At 39.7% G+C, this 21,796-nt stretch overlaps 1 protein-coding gene across 42 annotated transcripts in view; it reads left to right on the top strand.

Annotated features, from left to right (window-relative positions):
• The window catches only part of PPFIBP1 (PPFIA binding protein 1), a 206,946-nt gene that overhangs the window by 166,445 nt on the left and 18,705 nt on the right, over positions 1 to 21,796 (top strand). For 22 of the 42 annotated variants that reach the window (XM_060413265.1, XM_060413275.1, XM_060413285.1 and 19 more), the window contains 8 exons: positions 3,014 to 3,098; positions 6,220 to 6,374; positions 14,102 to 14,217; positions 14,788 to 14,835; positions 17,791 to 17,851; positions 18,179 to 18,208; positions 20,737 to 20,908; positions 21,376 to 21,408. In XM_060413265.1, coding sequence (XP_060269248.1) covers positions 3,014 to 3,098; positions 6,220 to 6,374; positions 14,102 to 14,217; positions 14,788 to 14,835; positions 17,791 to 17,851; positions 18,179 to 18,208; positions 20,737 to 20,908; positions 21,376 to 21,408 — 700 coding nt within the window. The remainder of the gene's footprint in view (positions 1 to 3,013; positions 3,099 to 6,219; positions 6,375 to 14,101; positions 14,218 to 14,787; positions 14,836 to 17,790; positions 17,852 to 18,178; positions 18,209 to 20,736; positions 20,909 to 21,375; positions 21,409 to 21,796) is intronic. The other 20 variants (XM_060413279.1, XM_060413274.1, XM_060413278.1 and 17 more) reach the window with 1 other exon arrangement.

Raw genomic sequence — 21,796 nt, 5'->3', positions numbered from 1 at the left:
AGCTATCAGATCAGCTTTTTACATTCAGGTGACAAATGAGAGAAAGGACATAGTCCATAGTACATCCTTTCTGTGGTCCCTGGAAATTCTGGCCACCATATGAACTCTGAAGGAGGTAGCCATGGCAGTTTTAGCTTCACCATCATGTTGACTTTAATCTCTATGAACATGTTGCTTCCTTCACACTGCTGGCCTCTTTCCCATCTGGGATTGTCTCTGCTCTCCGACGTGGTGAGATGCCAGGAAACAGGCACAGGCACCGTAATCAAGATGGCACTAGGCTTTGTTTGAGATGCACTGGCCTGATGCCAACATCTCCAGGAGGGCTCCTCCTCCAGCCGTTGCTTCTCTCTGCATTCTGCTCAGAGCAGGGATGCAGGGCCTTAATAAAGTAACGTGTCTCTTCAGCTTCCCTGACCAACCACATACCAGCAGGCAGGTTCAGATCCTGTCACCAGAACTGTCCCCCACCATGTCCCTTAATGAGTAGAACAAGGAGACATTTTCCCACAGAAAGAGTTAACTTCGAGGAAATAAAAACCAAGCCAATGCTAAAGAACTTTGTCTTGATCTTTTTCTCATCAGAAGCTTCCTTCTCTTTCTTGCCTAACTCTGTTTATTGCCTTTCATTCTTTTTGTTCTTTATTCAATGGAAATAAACTCATTCTACCCACCCACCCATATATAGGTTTATCTGTGCTAGTCCTCCCCACATCTAATAAAAAAGTCATTAGCAAGCTGTCCACATAGATTGAATTTGAAAAAAAAAAAAAAACAACAACACTAAAATTCATTTTGTTTTCATTTCTCTCTCTTAAAAAGCAACAATAACAAGCAAAACTCCCAATGTTGTATGAGGACTTATTAGATGCTCAGACTTCTCTAAGAGCACCAAGAGTGACCTGACTTCTTGGTGGTTCCAAGAAGCCCTCAAAGAGGACATATTTGGGCAAATCCTGAGTGAGAGCAAGAGTCATTCATCAGGAAAATGAAATGTTCTGGGCAAAAGATCCATGAGCAAAAACACAAGTCAAAACCAAGTCTTGAAACAGCCACGGCATACTGAGAAAGTTCTGGAGCCATGAGATACAGGTGGAGGACATGAGTGTATGAGGGGGTGCTATAGTGAAGCTGATGACTTAACAATTTGGGGTCTCAGCTTTAGACCTGGAACAGTGACATAATTAAATTGCCATGTTAAAAAGCCAATGCTGGTGGCAGAATAGAAGCAAGACTAAAAGAAAGAGAATGAAGACAACAATTAATAGGCCGTTAAAATAGGTGAGAAATGAAGATGTGTAAATAAGGCAGTGGCGGTGAAGTGATGAGGGGGGGATTTTAGAGAAATTCACTGGTTAGCAAGATTTTTAAATCTTTGGATTTGGGAAAGATTTTCTGGTTTGGGCAGTGGGTTGAATGAAGGTACCCATAAAAGAGTTAAGGGAATCCAAGCAGAGACTCAAGTACTAGGGGCAAATAATGAGCTTCATTTAAGATGTATTCAATTTGTGATGTGTTTGTGGGACATTAAAATGAGATTTCTCATAGAAAGTTGGAAAATAAATCTACATTTTAGGATTAATGTAGGATTATAAGTTGGTGGGCAGTGAACGCTGTCAATTTTAGGAGAAATGATAGAGTTGAATTATGTAGATTGGTGGGGACAAAACTGTAGCTGATGTGTCGGTTTGCTTTTGCTCCATAATAAATCACATTTGTTAATTCTCATACTTCTGTAGATTGGCTAGATTGTTCTAGTCTGGGCTGACTTTGCTGATCCTCTACCATTTGCTGGTGACTGGGATGGGGCTGGATAGTTTAAGATGGTGTAATTCACATGTCTGGTGATTGACAGACTGGGTTGTGTCTTCTCCAAATGATCTCCCTACCTCCATTAGGCTAACCTACACTTCTTCACGTAGTGGCCTCCGAGTTCCTAGGGCAGCAAGAGAGGGAACGCCCCAGTGTGCAACTACTTTTCAAGCCTTTGCTTTGAACCACATTTGGTATACGTCATTAGCCTAAGTAGGTCATATGGTCATGCCACGAATCCATGTTGGAGGGAGCTAGGGAGCCCATGTTTATAATCTACCACACTGAGGGCCTGGGAGAAGAGAAGAGGATAAAGGAGAAAACCCTGAAGCTCTAACATTTCATATTCTGGGTTAGGATGATAGCATGGGGTGGAGTGGGGGGTAATGGAAGTAGAATATTCATCTGCTCAAGGATTAACAAATCAAGACAGAAGAAAAGAAAGAGTGGAGAGGAAAGTGAAAGAAGGAAAGTAGGGGTCAATCAAGTGCCACCTGGAGATCAGATTCGGAAAAGGATGAAAAGTGTCCATTGTTTTTAGTAAAGAGAAGGTTGTGTGCGTGTGCTCAGTGAGTCCGACACTTTGCAACCCCATGGCCTGTAGCCCACCAGGCTCCTCTGTCCGTGAGATTTCCCGGGGAAGAATACTAGAGTGGGTTGCCATTTCCTACTCCAGGGAATCTTCCCAACCCAGGCACTGAACCTGTGTCTCCTGTGGCTCCTGCATTGGCAGGAGGATTCTTTACCACTGTGCCACCTGAGAAGCCCTGAAGAGAAAGGTCCCTGATGACTAATTGAAGCAACTTTGATGGAGTGTTGCGAGAAGGGAAAAACCAGATGGAGATTGATGGTGGCTGATGAAGATAACAAGTATAGATTTTTCTTTCCAGCTCTGACTTATGTTAGAGAGGAGAGTAATTAAAGTTGATTTTTTCCTCGGCTTTTTTTTTTGTATCTTATTACTTTGTTTTGTTTTTGTTTTTTAAAGATGGCAGCTGAAGGATAGGATCTCTAAATTTAGAGGTACTCTTTCTATATCTCTGATGTATGTAGGAAAAATATTCTAGACATTAGCAGCTTTATTAAAGTTTAGAACTATTTTTTGAATAATGTAAATAATTCACAACTGTTCATTCTTTGTGTCACAATTACTTTTATTGTTTTAAAATCATAATATTAAAATTTATTATTTTATTAATAGGATCGGAAAATAGAAGATCTTCGACAGTGCCTGAACAGGTACAAGAAAATGCAAGAAACAGTGGTTTTGGCTCCAGGTAAAAAAGGTATGTAGTTCTAAGAGCTTTTCTACTTGAGTTGATTTTACGTGGCTGTAAACTTTTTACATTTGGCCTAAATTGCTATTATTTCAAATTAGGTGGCTCATCCATTCATTCAGCAAAGTTCTTAGGCATCTCTTCTCTGCCAGAAAAAGTGTAGGCTGCTGAGTACAGTGTTGTTTGGTTGTTCAGACAGAGCCATCCCCACGTATGGGGGACATTCCAGAGAGAGAGAATCACAGCATGTGCAAGAGCCTCGGTGGAGAAGGACCTCAGTGTGTGTACATAGAGCTGATTCACCTCATTGTACAGCAAACTAACATAACATTGTAAAGCAATTATACTCCAATTAAAAAAAGGAGACACATGTGCCTGAAAGGCAGTGGGCAGAGGGGAGAGTGAGACGGATGAGATAATAGAAGAGACACAGCCAGATCATGCAAGGTGAGGAGTTCAGCTCTTATTCCAGCCCAGAGGATCCACTGAAGGGTCTTAACAAGTCAGTGACATGACGAATGGAGCATCATAGACTATGGGCCACTGGGACTATTCCAGCAGTGTTGGAAGGAAGGGAGACCAGTCAAGAGAACCTTGCAGTATTACAGTGGGAAGATTTGATAGTGCCGATTGGAAATCTATTTTGGTGTTCAGTTCAGTTGCTCAGTCGTGTCTGGCTCTTTGCGACCCCATGAATCACAGCACGCCAGGCCTCCCTGTCCATTACCAACTCTCGGAGTTCACCCAAACTCATGTGCATCAACTCGGTGATGCCATCCAGCCATCTCATCCTCTGTCGTCCCCTTCTCCTCCTACCCCAATCCCTCCCAGCATCAGTCTTCTCCAATGAGTCAACTCTTCGCATGAGGTGGTCAAAGTATTGGCGTTTCAGCCTCAGCATCAGTCCTTCCAATAAACACCCAGGACTGGTCCCTTTAGAATGGACTGGTTGGATCTCCTTGCAATTCAAGGGACTCTCACGAGTCTTCTCCAGCACCACAATTCAAAAGCATCAATTTTGGTGTTCAGTTCAGTTCAGTTGCTCAGTCGTGTCCGACTCTTTGCGACCCCATGAAACGCAGCACGCCAGGCCTCCCTGTCCATCACCAACTCCCAGAGTTCACTCAGACTCGCGTCCATTGAGTCAGTGATGCCATCCAGCCATCTCATCCTCTGTCGTCCCCTTCTTCTCCTGCCCCCAACCCCTCCCAGCATCAAAGTCTTTTCCATTACCCTTGACTTACTAGTGTGATGAGTTAGATTAGCAAAGTGAAGGAGAAGAAAGCATCAGGAAAGAAGAACATTTCTGGCTAAAGCAACTAGCAGAGGATGGCTCCACTTTCCAAGAGGGGGAAACCTAGAGGAGAAACATTGCAGGGCTTGAGGGGTTTGTGTTCAGCTTTGAATACTTTTTTTAAAAAGTCTGTAAAACATCTAAGTAAAACTAGCCTGTATTTTGTTATATTTATTATTATTTTATCTGCTGATGGGCAAATTGGCCATCCTCAAATACAGCAAAGCTTTGGGGGTCATTCAAAATAAGCGAAAATGTTAAGAGCTTTGAAGTTCTCTTGTTCATTCGCACTGCATAGGTGGGGCTATTTACTTTACAAGTAAGTGGTGAAAATAAGTCTTTGGGAAGGTACTTGTGGAACACTTGGGATTTTGAAATTTTAATTTTGATGGGTTCACAAAGAAAGAAAATCCTCTGGACCACGATCTTTGAACAAAATGGATCTTCATGTTTTTGTCCATGAGGCCTGACATGTATTAAGACTTTATAGTTATCTGAATGAGCAAATAAATCTATAATTATCATGACAGTTCTCATCACTCAGCATTTTCTATGCCTTCACAAGAGTCTCTTTTAAGGAATATTACAGATTCTCTAATTAATTTTTACATAAAATTATTATGTAAATATTTTACATAGTAGCTTTGCATAGTCATAGTATTTGTAACATTGTTTAATTTTATAGAATCTCAATACTATAACGTTTCAAAATGAAAGAGCAGATTAATTTCTGCAATTAGACTACATTGTAAAACTTTTAGAAAATAGAGAAAAGGGGTAAAAATCACTCATAATTGCACTGGCATGATCGCTACTGGCATTTTCATGTAATTCTTTCTGCCTTTTTAATCTATGCATATAATAGTCTTGTTAAAAGAGAGAGTTTTTAACCCTGTACAGAAGGATTTTTATAAACCATTGGAAATTATGTCCTGTTCTAATGAAGAGTTTCATCAACAGTGCTTTCTCAGTAGGATTTATATTTACTTAGAAAATCCTCAGGCAATTCTAAGAATACCTCGATTCTAATAAAATTAGAGTAAAAATCTAATAAAACCTAAATTAAAAAGCTATATCTAGTTAGTATCTTTAAACAAGTAAATGATTTGCCATTCTGTGTTATTTAAAGACTAGTTGGAAGGACCATTCTGTTTTTCAAAAAAGAATGTCTGGCACTGTTCAGCACTTCATCCTTTTCATTTCTAGACACGTTAAAAAAAATTCTCAGAGTTGCTACTTTGCTGGTTATGTGATTGCTTTTTTCCATTAGGTCATTATTCTTTCTGCTTTAAAATGAAATGAATGGCATAAAGAACCCTCTTAAGGACCAAGAGTCATCATCTTTTCTCTTTTCCCTTTTTGCTTTGCACATTTTTTTTCAAGAGCATAGTGGTGATAGAAATGGAGTTGTGTGTGACTCTGTTGCTGTTTAGAATCACTTTTGTACTACTGGAATTCCTCCACAAGTTATTTCTGAAGTGAAATATTTAAAGCCCCAAATGCTGCCACAAAATTATAGAAGGCTTGTCAGACTAAATTAGCTTTAATGCCAGTGCTGTGAGTCCATAGTTACATCTGTTAAACCACTATTGATTAATTGATCACCTCTATTAAAACCAGTGCTGGGTACCCATGTGGCCCAAGAGCCCCTGGGCCTTAGGTGCTCCCAGTTTAAGATGCTGTTCCTAGGGCACATGTTGTTGTTCTTAGGGATGCCAGAAGTTGACTCTTTGATTTTTAAGGATCAGAAAACTATGTTCAGGGTCATTGGGATTCTTATCTTCCTCCAAAAGGGAAAAGCTGTTGCTGTCCACTCTGTGCTTTGTTGTTTCCTAGGCCAAGACAGTGACTTTGAAGACCTGCTTCCTTCCAGCTCATTCTCCACCCTGCTGGACGCGCAGGGCTTTAGTGATCTGGAGAAAAACCTGTCGCCAACGCCAGTAAGGGGATCTCCCAGTCATGACCCATTTAACACAAGTGCTGCAGAAGAGGTATTTACAGACTTACTTTCTTCATGTTAAAGAGACTCTGTCACTGCAAGTTAAAGTGCTATTGACAACATCAAAGACATGGATTCTTTTTTTTTCTTTTCTTTTCTTTTTAATATAAATTTATTTATTTTAATTGGAGGTTAATCACTTTACAATATTGTATTGGTTTTGCCATACATCAGCATGAATCTGCCACAGGTGTACATGTGTTCCCCATCCTGAACCCCCCTCCCACCTCTCTTCCCGTACCATCCCTCTGGGTCATCCCAGTGCACCAGCCCCAAGCATCCAGTATCATGCATCGAACCTGGACTGGCGATTTATTTCATATATGATATTATACATGTTTCAATGCCATTCTCCCAAATCATCCCACCCTCGCCCTCTCCCGCAGAATCCAAAAGACTGTTCTATACATCTGTGTCTCTTTTGCTGTCTCGCATACAGGGTTGTCGTTACCATCTTTCTAAATTCAAATGTATTCTTTGAATAGCTTTCTTATCCATTCATCTGCTGATGGACATCTAGGTTGCTTCCACAAAGACATGGATTCTTTTCTCAGTTGGATCACAGACTTGCTTTGTCTTGGCAGTCATTATGACCTCTGGGTCTTCAAACATGAAGACATAGACTGGCGATTCAATTCACATGATAGTATACATGTTAGAATGGCATTCTCCCAAATCATCCCACCTCTCCCTCTCCCTCTGTGTCCAAAAGTCCGTTATACAGGGTTGTCGTTACCATCTTTCTAAATTCCATATATATGTGTTAGTATACGGTATTGGTGTTTTTCTTTCTGGCTTACTTCACTCTGTATAATAGGCCCCAGCTTCATCCACCTCATTAGAACTGATTCAAATGTATTCTTTTGAATAGCTGAGTAATACTCCATTGTGTATATGTACCACAGCTTTCTTATCCATTCATCTGCTGATGGACATCTAGGTTGCTTCCACAAAGACATGGATTCTTTTCTCAGTTGGATCACAGACTTGCTTTGTCTTGGCAGTCATTATGACCTCTGGGTCTTTATTTGAAACATCTTTTTTTCCCCCTCTCTTTAATAAATAAAAGTTTGGTCAATTTGCAGCAACATGGGTGGATCTAGAGAGTGTCATACTGAGTGAAGTAAGTCAGACAGAGAAGGAAAAATATCACATGACATCCCTTATATGTGGAATCCAAAAAGAAATGATACAAATGATCTTACTTACAAAACAGAAATAGACTCACAGACTTGGAGAACAAGGTTATGGTTGCCAGGGGAAAAGATCAAGGAAAGGATAATTAGGGAGTTTGGAATGGACATGTATACACTGCTATACTTGAAATGGATAACCAACAAAAACCTACAGTATAGCACATGGAACTCTGCTCAGTGTTATGTGGCAGCCTGGATGGGAGGGGAGTTTGGGGGAGAATGGATACATGAATATGTATGGTTGAGTCCCTTTGCTGTTCAGTGGAAACTATCAACATTGTTTGTTAATTGGGTATCAGTTCAGTTCAGTTCAGTCACTCAGTCATGTCTGACTCTTTGTGACCCCAAGAATTGGGTATACCCCAATACAAAATAAAAAGTTTAAAAAGGAAAAAAATAAAGACTTGGACAATGTCAAAATCACTTATATAATTCGGGAAAGACATATGAATCCTTTGGAGATGGATGTAGTCTTCAATATGAGATTATAATCTACTTACTAAAAAATAAGTAGGCAATGAATAAAGTGAGGGCAAAGTGAGAGTATATAAATTTTAGTCACTTGTGATGGTAACACAGAAAGGTGATGGACTTCGGTTAACAAGCTAGGTATTGTGGAGCCAGGTATTGCGTGGAGGTACCCAAACTGGATGTCAGCAAATGAATTATTGACTAGCTTAGTTATGGCAAAACAATAAGAAGTAAATTGCCCTGACAGATTACACATTGGTTGCTTGATCACTTGGTAAATATGGTATCATCTGCATAAAAGATCTGCTTCGTGGGATCTGTAGTATTGGAAAATGCTTTAAAGCAGCAAACACCTTCCTACAGCCCTGTAAATTGTCTTCACAAGGTGGAATGAAGAGAAGGGCCACATGTTTTGTAGAAGGTGGAGATGCTGGCAGTACAGTAGACCAGATCAACAAGTCTTTTGAACTAGGGTGTCTACCATGATTATTTTTGTAATCTGATCAGTTAATAAATAGTGACTACTTTCAAATTAAAAAAAGAAGAAAATTTCCCCTTCAATTTGTTAAACTTGAAAAAAGCAGCTTGAGGGAAATGAACAGTCTTAAACTCACTTATATTACTTTCACTTCAAAGTGGCACCAAAATCTATTATTGTTATCTGCTGCACACCACCCCCAAAACTTTGTGGCTTGAACCACAACATTGGTTTTGCTGATGAATCTACAGTTTGGGCAGGGCTTGGCAGGAACATCATGTCTTTGCTCCCCTGGACATCAGCTGAAATGGTTAGAAACCTAGGGGCTTGAGTCATCTGAAGCCTACTCTGTTCACTTGTCTGGTGGTTGAGGCAGACTATTGACTAGGACTTCAGCTGAGACTCAGACTGGAACAACCGCATATGATTGCTTAGCTTCCTGTCGTGTACTGGTGGGTCTTAAGAATGAGCATCCCGAGGAGAGGACTGGGCAGATTTTACCACCTTTTGTGACTTATCTCAGAAGTCATGTAGAATCTCTTCTATGGTCACAGGTCCATCCAGATTCAAAGAGTGGGAACATAGACTCTACCTCTTGATGAACAAGTGCCAATATCATACAAATACATAGGGTGGGATATATTGGGGCAACCATATTTGGCTGTCTGGCTCCAACAATTTATATCCCTCTCCCATGGAAAATAACATTCATCTCCTCTTCAAATACCCCTCAGCCTCTTCCCAATTTGGCATCAGCATCCCTGGATCTTGTCGTACAGATCAGGTCAAGTTATAGATGAAGCTCTTTGGGTCCATTTTCTTGGGCACAGCTTTGTGAATACCATTCCATTCTATTTAAGGAACCTGGAACTTAAAGGACGAGCTGTCTGTCCCCCACACATACAGCACACAGTGGTGGGATAGACATAATGTAGCTGCTGTAGGCACTCCCATTGAAAAATAGAGAAATACAAGACACACGTGTGTCACTAGTCCATAGCAATTCCGTGGAGCCTAGTCCTCTAGGTGCTTGGCTTCCTTTTGAGCCATCCTTCTGTTTTAATAAGAAGAAACCTCTATTTGCAGATGAGTAGTTTTCTGTTGTGGAGAAGGCAGTGGCACCCCACTCCAGTACTCTTGCCTGGAAAATCCCATGGATGCCTCAAGGAGCCTGGTGGGCTGCCGTCTATGGGGTCGCACAGAGTCGGGCATGACTGAAGTGACTTAGCAGCAGCAGCGCTTTCTGTTGAGTGTGCATTTAGGTCACAGAACCTTCATTTCTTCTCATTTTCTACTAGCTATATTCCCTTCAGTCTAAATTAACAGAATATTTTAAACATTTAGAATTTCTTATGAATCAATGTATAATTCACTGCATTAGATAAAATCATATCCACAAATATCTTCACAAAAAAGCCTTCATAACCTTAGGTTCCCTGTGAGGCCACTATGAGATATCCCTTTATCTTTAGAGTTTTTTGACCTGTTTGAAAGGTTCAAGGAGAGCATCACCTCAAATTTTCCTCTCTTAACAAAGCCACACCTGTGGCTTCATCTTAAGGCTGTTTTCCTGACAACACCTGTGCTTGATCTTGGCCTTGAAACCATTTCTTAATTTTAATATGTAGTGTTCCATCTAGGGAAACTAGGAATGAGAAACAGTTTGATTTTTCAATTAAATCTTGGCTCCTTTATGTTTAACAGATCCTTCTTTGGTCATCTCTCTTCTAACATTTTATTATAGGAAATTGTGAGAAGGAATCAAATAGCATCTTTACTTTTTATATATGTTGCTCATAATTACATAATGAAAATACAAAATTTCAATTGAATGAGAAACAGTTCAATGAGAAAACAACATTTCTCTTAGCTGAAATGTGTCATTAAAAAGGTATTAATGAGAAGGGGAACTGCATGAAGGTAGTCAAAAGGTACAAAGGCTATTAGTAAGTACTAGGATGTGATGTACAACGTGATGACTATAGTTAACACTGTATTGTGTATTTGAAAGTTGAAAAGAGAGTATATCCTAGAAGTCCTCATCGTAAGGGAAAAACTTTTTCTTCACCTATCTATATGAGATAATAAATGTTAATTTAATGAAACTTAACTATGGCAATCACATAAAGTGTATGTAAGTCAAGTCATTATCCTGTACACCTAAAACTTTCACAGTGGCTATATGTCAGTTGTTGTTCAGTTGCCAAGTCGTGTCCAAAACTTTTCAATCCTGTGACTTGCAGCATGCCAGGCTTCCCTGTCCTTCACTATCTCCCAGAGTTTGCTCAGACTCATGTCCATTGAGTCGATGATGCCATCCAACTGTCTCATCCTCTGCTGCCGCCTTCTCCTCCCACCCTCAATCTCTCCCAGCAGCAGGGTCTTTTCCAGTGAGTTGGCTCTTCGCATCAGGTGGCCAAACTATTGGAGCATCAGCTTCAGCATCAGTCCTTCCAGTGAATATTCAGGGTTGATTTCATTTAGGATTTACTGGTTTGGTCTCCTTGCCATCCAAGGGACTCTCAAGAGGCTTCTTTAGCACCACAATTCGAAAACATCAATTCTTTGGCACTCAGCAATTTTTCTGGTCCAGCTCTCACATCTGTACATGACTCCTGGAAAAACCATAGTTTTGACTATGTAGACCTTTGTTGGTGAAGTGATATCTCTGCTTTTTAATATACTGTCTAGGTTTATCATAGATTTTTTTAATAAAACTGATAGGGAAAAAAACCTAAGGAATTAGTTAAGGAATAAGAATTATTTTAGAGGGAAGAATTCTCTAGTTGTTAAATATTTACACTAAAAGAAAAAATAATGTATGATGGCCACGGCATGTGCTCCATTTGTTGAAAGCAGCTGCTGTTCCAAATGGGACATACCCAGATAACCTCATATCTTTACCAAAAAAGTCTTCACTATGTGAATTGTAGGTTAATGACAGATACTGTTTGGAAGCACATGCTGGAATCAAGATTGCCGGGAGAAATATCAATACCCTCAGATATGCAGATGACACCACCCTTATGGCAGAAAGTGAAGTGAAGAGGAACTAAAAAGCCTCTTGATGAAAGTGAAAGAGGAGAGTGAAAAAGTTGGCTTAAAGCTCAACATTCAGAAAACGAAGATCATGGCATCTGGTCCCATCACTTCATGGGAAATAGATGGGGAAACAGTGGAAACAGTGTCAGATTTTATTTTGGGGGGCTCCAAAATCACTGCAGATGGTGACTGCAGCCATGAAATTAAAAGACTCTTACTCCTTGGAAGACAAGTTATGAGCAACCTAGATAGCATATTGAAAAGGAGAGACATTACTTTGCCAACAAGTTCTCTCTAGTCAAGGCTATGGTTTTTCCAGTAGTCATGTATGGATGTGAGAGTTGGACTGTGAAGAAAGCTGAGTGCTGAAGAACTGATGCTTTTGAACTGTGGTGTTGGAGAAGACTTTTGAGAGTCCTTGGACTGTAAGGAGATCCAACCAGTCCGTTCTGAAGGAGATCAGCCCTGGGTGTTCTTTGGAAGGAATGATGCTAAAGCTGAAACTCCAATAGTTTAGCCACCTCATGCGAAGAGTTGACTCATTGGAAAAGACTCTGATGCTGGGAGGGATTGGGGGCAGGAGGAAAAGGGGACGACAGTGGATGAGATGGCTGGATGGCATCACCGACTCGATGGACGTGAGTCTGAGTGAACTCCAGGAGTTGGTGATAGACAGGGAGGCCTGGCATGCTGCGATTCATGGGGTCGCAAAGAGTCGGACACGACTGAGCGACTGAACTGAACTGAACTGAAATGAAGTTTGGAACAAGAATGATTTTAGGATGACTGAAGATGTTCAGCCTCATCTTTAAAGAAAAGTCAGGAGGGCAATTTGAGGTTGGAGTGAAAGCCCTAAATTTTTAAAGGAAATCTAGAAAATGGGTCAATTTGCTAGTATAGCTATTTTTCCCAAGGAAGGAACCCAAGGAAATGAGTGCACGTCCAAAAATGGGTATGGTGGTTAAATAAATTGCCTGAAATGAATCATGATTCAAACTGAAAAAAGTGATAATGAAGTAATCTATTTTATAATAATATTACTTGTTAAGGAACAAAATTCATCTGGGTAAACTTTAAAGATCTGTTGGCTTTATTCAGTGATTCATGAATCCAGCAGCATCCCATCAGCTGTTATAGTCAGAGTGGAGCAGAAAAGGGAAGTCTTACTTGTCCTGTGCTGATTGGTGTAACGCAGGGTTATTCCTTTACATAGAATAGAGGTCTTGGGTCCCAGCCAGTTAACTTGTACTGAACAGGAAGTGCTGACTGGTTGACCTAGTCCTTCCTTGTCTTGGAAAGCTGAGCATAGAAAATACAGTTATGTCCAGGCTTGCTAATATAGGGCTTAGCATGAGTGACTCCATCTTGTGCCCAATCCTTAACAGACTTCACATTTTATAACTTTTTCTAGTATCATAGAATGGGACTGCCACTCAGTAACTGAAACAAATCTCATAAAGCTGTTTTTATTGCCTATTTAAGTAAGTGAGTTTGTTGGTGGGTCAGGGACATTGGGCTTTCAGTGGCAGGAGTGAGCTGGCATCAGTTGTGTGTGGTTGTGAAGGTGAGGCTGTTGTTGACTGGTTGGCACTCAGAAGTGTGTTCCTGGCCTGGGTCCCTACCTGACTAACTTACTCCCAGAAGCCAAGAGCTGTCTTGGATTGGTTGACTTTCAAAAATGAGTTCATTGAGGCAAGTTTTTTCCATTTTATACTGGAATTTTTTTTTAAGTGCTTCATTTATTTCTTCATGGTGTGGCTCACAATCTAACTGCTCTCTAATTGTCAGAAATTACTGAAAACCTGTGTTTAGAAAGCCTTTCACAAAATCCATCCTTAGAATATGCAAAGCATTTGGGGAAGAAGATATATTATGCTTTTTTGTTATTTTTGCTATAATATTGTTACTACTAAGCTTTGTGTTTTAAGTAGCGTACCCACAAAATCTATTATAATTTGTTTTAATGACACTTTTCATCAGTTCTGTTAACTGAAGTTAGTTAACCTGTGCACATATAGAATAATTAACTACCATATTAGACTAATGGTAGAAATTAAAGTGAAAATAGTGCTTTGTTTACAAAACTCTTTAACCAAATTTCATCTACAATTATTGCAACCCTGTAAGGTAGGCATTGACATTATCATTTTATAGGGGAGAAAATGAATGCACAGTTAAGTGACTTGCCTAAGGTCAAGTTCGCTTAGTCAAGTGTGTCAGGGCCAAGATGTCAGTCAGGGCTTAACGTGGTTAGGATTTACTGTTAACTTTCTTAATGGTATTTATTATGTCTTCTTCTCAATATTTGGTGTCTTCTTCAAATGCACATTAACTTCTTCTGAATGTTTCCTCTGATTACCACATCTGGATGTTTATGTCCTAAAACCATTATATCAATATAAGGATAGAGTTCTAAACACAGGTGTATGAAATTTTAGCAATAGACCACTTGTCTTATTTATCTCTTTGTTACTCTGTGGCTTATGTTCTGTTTGATGGATTGATTTGGGGTTTTTTATTATTACATTACAGTTCCATACCAGCATCTTGCAAGTTTCAATCCCTTCATTATTGCCAGCATCTAAAGGCTTGGAAACTTCTGAAAAAGCAAAATTGCCTTCTAAGCCAGAGACTTCATTTGAGGAGAGGTATGTCATTTATGACCTAACACTGCAATATGAATACTCAAAAAAGTAGATCCACCAAAAGCAGGAGTGGCCTGCACTTATTTATAGACGTAATCTTTTACCCAGAGAAGCAAGAAACAGCAAGACACAGGCCAGGGAGGCCCACAGCAGTTCTGAATTATTAAAATAAGAGGTGTGAAGCAGGAAGTAACTGGAGGTTCGGCCGGGGAAGTATGCTGATCAGGTTAGAGAGGGACCTTGGCTTGTATATCGTAGGTCCCAGGTGGCCATCAAAGGGCTGCAAGGAGAATAGCAACAGTCATGTTCCTGAGACTGTTTGAAAGATGTTGTCAAGGAGCCAAGACAAGGATACGATAGTCTCTCCCTGGGCAAATGGAATGTGGGGGGAATGTGTTCCCAAATTAATTGCCTAATCTTTCAATTAGACTAAATAAAATTAAGTAGAATATCGAAAGAGAGAGAGGTAACTGTTTTTGCACAATTTTTTGTCATTGACAGTTTTGTTCACTTGGAATATAGAGTCTTTTTTTTTTCCATAAATCTCATCAATTTCTTTTTGCAATATTTTAGTGATGGAATTGGTTCTGCTGCTGAAACTCAACTGTGTGATAGTCTTGCGTAAGTTCTGTTTTATCAAATATGAAAAATATGATTGCTGCTTGGGACACAAAAAGTGTGTTACACTAACAATGATTAGTATTAGAAACAGGTGACCCTGAGGCCTGCATAAGTGAATGCAGCCGTAATGACTGGAGCGGGTGGGGGTGGGGGTTGTGAAGAAACAAATAAATACTTGCTCTTTTACCATTATTTCATGCCAGCTTTCTGCTGATCTTGAGCCTTCCTTCATCAATTTTCATGTGAAGTTCAGTGCTTTAATTTTCATTTTTGTACTGACCTATATTTTGAGTATGTCTGTCAGAAAAGCATCACAGCAGCTGGTAAGGCTGCTCTGGTATTTTGTACTTTCAGCTTAATAAGCTGACCTAATGGCTACATTTATCCAGGTTAAAGTCTGGATGAAATTAGGAAAATATTTTCAGAACTATACTCAAAGATGAGATCTTTTTTCTCCATTATCGTTTTTTTATTAGTTGACATTTCTAGTAACTTATTTACACATAAATACATGAGAAATGCCTTTTAAAAGTTTGTTAGTATATTACATTATCCTGTATCTTCAGTTCAGTTCAGTTCAGTCACTCAGTCGTGTCCGACTCTTTGTGACCCCATGAATCGCAGCACGCCAGGCTTCCCTGTCTGTCCATCACCATTACCCGAAGTTCACTCAAACTCACATCCATCGAGTTGGTGAGGCCATCCAGCAATCTCATCCTCTGTCATCCCCTTTTCCTCCTGCCCTCAATCCCTCCCAGTATCAGAGTCTTTTCCAATGAGTCAACTCTTCTCATGAGGTGGCCAAAGTACTGGAGTTTCAGCTTTAGCATCATTTCTTCCAAAGAACATCCAGGGCTGATCTCCTTTAGAATGGACTGGTTGGATCTCCTTGCAGTCCAAGGGACTCTCAAGAGTCTTCTCCAACACCACAGTTCAAAAGCATCAATTCTTCGGTGCTCAGCTTTCTTCACAGTCCAACTCTCACATCCATACATGACTACTGGAAAAACCATGGCCTTGACTTGACGGACCTTAGTCGGCAAAGTAATGTCTCTGCTTTTCAATATGCTGTCTAGGTTGCTCATAACTTTTCTTCCAAGGAGTAAGAGTCTTTTAATTTCATGGCTGCAGTCACCATCTGCAGTGATTTGGGAGCCCGGAAAAATAAAGTCAGCCACTATTTCCACTGTTTCTCCATCTATTTCCCATGAAGTGATGGGACCAGATGCCATGATCTTCGTTTTCTGAATGTTGAGCTTTAAGCCAACTTTTTCACTCTCCACTTTCACTTTCATCAAGAGCCTTTTAGTTCCTCTTCACTTTCCGCCATAAGGAGAGTGTCATCTGCATATCTGAGGTTATTGATATTTCTCCTGGCAATCTTGATTCCAGCTTGTGCTTCTTCCAGCCCAGCGTTTCTCATGATGTACTCTGTATAAAAGTTAAATAAGCAGGGTGACAATATACAGCCTTGACATACTCCTTTTCCTATTTGGAACCAGTCTGTTGTTCCATGTCCTGTTCTAACTGTTGCTTCCTGACCTGCATACAAATTTCTCAAGAGGCAGGTCAGGTGGTCTGGTATTCCCATCTCTTGAAGAATTTTCTGCAGTTTATCATGATCCACACAGTCAAAGGTTTTGGCATAGTCAATAAAGCAGAAATAGATGCTTTTCTGGAACTCTCTTGCTTTTTCCATGATCCAGCAGATGTTGGCAATTTGATCTCTGGCCTTTTCTAAAGCCAGCTTGAACATCTGGAAGTTCACAGTTCATGTATTGCTGAAGCCTGGCTTGGAGAATTTTGAGCATTGCTTTACTAGTGTGTGAGATGAGTGCAGTTGTGCGGCAGTTTGAGCATTCTTTGGCATTGCCTTTCTTTGGAATTGGAATGAAAACTGACCTTTTCCAGTCTTGTGGCCACTGCTGAGTTTTCCAAATTTGCTGGCATATTGAGTGCAGCACTTTCACAGCATCATCTTTCACGATTTGAAAGAGCTCTACTGGAATGCCATCACCTCCACTAGCTTTGTTCATAATGATGCTTTCTAAGGCCCACTTGACTTCACATTCCAGGATGTCTGACTCTAGGTGAGTGATCACACCATCATGATTATCTTGGTTGTGAAGATCTTTTTTGTACAGTTCTATGTATTCTTGCCACCTCTTGTTAATATTTTCTGCTTCTGTTAGGTCCATACCATTTCTGTCCTTTATCGAGCCCCATCTTTGCATGAAATGTTCCCTTGGTATCTCTAATTTTCTTGAAGAGATCTCTTAGAGCAAAGTTATTTATTCTGTCTTGTTTTTAAACTGGTCACATATTCCTGCTTTCAGTTTGAGTAACAACAGCTGCATATTGAATGCAGCTTATGAGTAGAGCAAGACTTGCCCAGGTGTTCACACTCTCACTGTGCTTTCACTAAGGTTTTATACAAATTTTTATCACAACAGGGATTCCTCTATTATGCTTCAGTAGGACTGTAAAATAAAGTGCTTTGCCAGACTCAGAAAACTGATTCCTTTGTGAACTGAAAAGTAATACTTTTTCATCCTTTATTTTCATTAGAAGGATTGATATAAAAAGTACACAACCATTTTAAAAGTTCCTGGTGTAAATGTGTATATGCAAAGGAGGCACCACTAGCCTGTGGAAAACACTGGTTTATTTTTGAACATTGACATCACAGGATAGTCCTAAGTGTTTTTCCAGCCATTCTAATGTTCGCAGGACAGTTAGAGTTATTGGCGGGACAGTTAACCACCCCTGCTTTTAAAAGAACTAAACATTATAATTTAGTTAAGCACATAAATGTCTGTCTGAATCCAGATTTTCTTTTATTACCAGGACTCCATTCACATGCAATTTTAGTTTCTTTCTAAGGCATTATACTTAGAAGCAGTGGCACCAGAGCCACTTACTATTAATCATAATTATTATTGTTGTTATTTTTAGAATTTCAAGTTTGCAGAAGTCTAGCAGCCTGGGCAATCTGAAGAAAGAGTCATCAGACGGGGTTGGTCCTGTGTTTTTTCTGTCTGTTACCCTGAGGCGAAATATTTAGGGATCTTCATCTTGTCCCGTTTGTGGTTTCAATAATGGAAAAGTATTAGATACTGCAGTTAATGATAAATATTAAGGAATATGAGTGTAAAGGATTGAAAGTAGAACATAAAGTCAAATGTGGAGAAATTAATAAAGTATTGCAGAAAATAAGTAAAGATGAGATTTTGTAGCCCTGAAATAGATGTAAATTTATTTCAATTTGTTGAATTATATGTGAGAAATTCTAAATCGATTAATTCCTATAACAATACTTAACTACTATTGTTGTTTTGAACAGGAAAAGGAGTCTATTCCAAAGCCTTCCGAAGTAAGTTTTATGTCCAGATTACAATGTAGAAATGTTTGAGAGTCTAATACATGCGTCAGACTTCTTAATACATAATGCATAAGATTGCTTCATATATAAAACATAAGACCACTTAAATGTCTCTAATAAAGCAAAATTCTTAGAATCTGAAAAACAAGCCAAATGAATCTAGCTCAACACAAAAGTTCACATATTATATGATCTCACTTATGTAAAATACCAGAATAAGTAAATCCATAGAGATAGAACACAAATTGGCGGTTACCAGGAGTGGAGGAGAGAGGATGGGGAGAAACTGCGTAGTGCATAAGGAGTTTTACTTTAGAATGATGGAGATGTTTTAGAACCAGGTAGAGGTGTTGGTTCCAACACCATGAATGTACTGAATGCCTCTGCACTGCTCACTTTAAAATCATTACTTTTGACTTCGCTGGTCCAGTGACTGAGACTCCGCACTTCCAATGCAGGAGTCATGGGTTTGATCCCTGGTTGGGGAATCAAGAACCCACAAGCCATGTGGCGCAGCCAAAAATTAAAATAGTTACTTTTATGTTATATGACTTTCACATCAATAAGAACAAAATAAAGGCGAAGCTCCGAACTCTTGGCTATGCTACTTGATGACAGTAACAACCAAACCTGGGTTTCCTTACACTTCACAAAAATTCCTTCTTAGAAAGATCACCAGCTGTTTATAACCAGTGTCTATCCACAGCAGACATGCTGGTATTTTAAAGGCATCGTCAACATGGGTTCTGGCTCTTCTTTATTGTTTTTCAAATGTTAGCCTTGCGCAGGTCACAGTCTGGTAAGCACGCTCTCTCCAGATGCAGTCTCTCGACTGTTGGCTCTTACTGCCTTGAGTCATGAGTAGGTGTAACTGACAAAGCACAGAAAGTAGATCCAGTCCCAATTCAAGTCATTGTTCTTTTTGTCTTGCTAATTTAGTAAGTGATGTGAAATGATTTTGATATAGAGCATTGAGACATAGATAACAGAATCACTGAACTGTGGCATCTGTACATGTTTAGTTACTATGAATGGTAGAAATGTAGAGAAAAATAGCTACCTTAAAAGCTTGTTTCTCTCTGTTTGCTCTTCTCTCTTGCCTTTCTTTTGTCCTTCTCTGTATTTTTGCAGAAAAGAGAGAGAGGACAAGAGATGTTCACGAAATGAGAACATGCAGACAAAAGAATCCTTGGATAATACTGAAACAGTATAATTATCAATTTAAATAACCAGAAAGCTCAAAATTAAGTTACAGGCAGACCTCGGAGATATTATAGGTTCAGGCCCAGGCTGCCACAATAAAGCAAATATTGCAGTGAAGTGAGTCACACAGATGTTTTGGTTTCCCAGTGTGTATAAAAGCTATATTTACGTTATACTACCATAATCTATTACATCTGCAGTAGCATGATATGAGCAAAAACCATGTACATACCTTCATTAAAAGGTGCTGGAAAACGCTAACCATGACCTGAACCTTCAGCGGGCTGTCACCTTTTTATAATAGTAACATCAAAGGTCACTGATCACAGATTTCCCTAACAAATATAATATTAATGGAAAAGTTTGGAAGATTGAGAATTACCAAAATGTGTCATGGAGACACAATGTGAGCACATGCTTTTGGAAAAATAGCACTAATGCAGGGCTGCCACACACTTGCAGTTTGTTAAAAACACAATATCGGCAAGGCACAATAAAGGGTGATGCGATAAAATGAGGTATGCCTGTATTTAAAGTCACAGTTAAAATTCTTGATAAGGATTTTGAAATATTGTGAGGATCTGAAGTGGCTTTTGAATCAATCAAGATAAATTTAATTTCAGTGTATATAGTTTTAATGGTTAATCATATTTTAATGTATCACAGTCATTGAAAACTGGTAATCCATGTTTGGTAACTTGAAGGTGAGATATGAATATAACCCAGAACCCCATTTCAAAATTATATATCTTAAATAGTTGCTGATTGTGCTTTCATTTTATCATTAATTCTTTGAGAGGAAATATTTAACTGGAGTAGAAAAGTTCTTATACTGCTGGTATAGAAGGTCAGAACTAATGTCTACTTTATAGAATAATTACATTGTATTGGGATTTTATTGTTGTAATTATAAAGACTGTGAACTATATCATAACCAGGTCTTTGTCATGATTGTTAGGAAAGTAGGAAATCTACCACTACTCCAGTGATGTAATGTTTTATCTCTGCGTCTTTGAGGGAATGAGGCAAATAAAATTAAAATAAAATTTGAGAATGTCTATATCTATCCTAAATACTTGAAGCCCTAAACACATGGATTAAGATTGGTGATGACCATGTTTGTGTCATTGTTCCTTAAGTAAAAATCAGAATTGACTTTTTAAACTTCTAACAGGACATTTGACATTCATAGTTAATGTGTTAGTTCAGTAATCCTTTGTTAACTAGAGTCACGTGCGTAACATATTTGGTACTGCTGTGTACCAGTAATTATGCATGTTCATGCTGTGTCACAGTCATCACTACTTCTCTCTCAGGATAAAGCTCCAGTAGAGAGCAGTCCCTTTGGGACCCTCCCTCCCAAAGCTCCAGGACATGATGCTTCCGGGGATGACAATCCCTTTGGCACTCGGAAAGCCAGATCTTCCTTTGGTCGTGGTTTTTTTAAAATCAAAAGTAACAAGAGGACAGCAAGCGCGCCAAACTTGGGTATGTGTGGCCAAAATGCCATTTCCTTAATTCTTCCAGAGTCAGGAAAAGATCAATCGCTTTCCTTATTCATCTATCTGTACATTTCTTTTTCTCAGAAATGAAGGTGAATGACTTGGGGGGAAAAGTTAATTAAAAAATGCTTCCACAGGCTTAATTCAGAGGTAAAGATAGCTTGGTGTGAATTCTCTCACTCTGCTCCCTGTTCTGGGTGTAAACTTAGAGGAAAAACCAAAGCCCGTGGCTCTCTCTGACATCATTACAAGCAGCTTCCCATCTACTCTGAAATTCACCCCGTATTGACACTGCTAATGGAGTCTGTGTGTAGCATCGGAAGCGCAGTGTGGCTCCCCTCTCACTGTGTGTATTTTGTGAGTAGGAGTTTGATCTGTGTTTCATTTTGTCATTCCCCTGTGTTTTCTCCATTGGGCTGCGTGTGATTGTGTGCGTTGTTGGGATTTCTGAAGATCGTAAACGAAGTGCCAGTGCACCCACCTTAGGTACCGTACCCCTGCATGCCTGCCTTTGCCAGCGCTGTGCTCCCAACCAAGCTAATCCCTGCTCTTGGCATCCTGATCACTAGACAGCGAGCTGGCAGCATCAAAAAATGGAGTCCTCTACTCCAGAGGTTTCCTTCCACCTTCCGCTCACCAGGACTCTCTGTAGAGCCTCCGCTTCTAAGCCTAAATGCTGCTGTAACCCATGCTAATGGCACCTTGCAAGCAGCTCTGTGAAGACCTAGATGTGCCCAGCAGCCGGCAAAGTGCAGGGCAGGAATATCCTGGCGTCATAAATCCAGCTCCTTCACCCCAAAGTACATCATATCACACTAACTCCCAGGGCCTTGCAGTTCCTCCTTGATGGTAACATTTCCCCAGACTCCAGGAA

Source organism: Ovis aries, chromosome 3 (assembly GCF_016772045.2).
Source record: "Ovis aries strain OAR_USU_Benz2616 breed Rambouillet chromosome 3, ARS-UI_Ramb_v3.0, whole genome shotgun sequence".
In the NCBI taxonomy this organism is placed as follows: Eukaryota; Metazoa; Chordata; class Mammalia; order Artiodactyla; family Bovidae; genus Ovis; species Ovis aries.
Note: the sequence above shows the minus strand (reverse complement) of the source record. Positions and strands in the feature narration are given on the sequence as shown.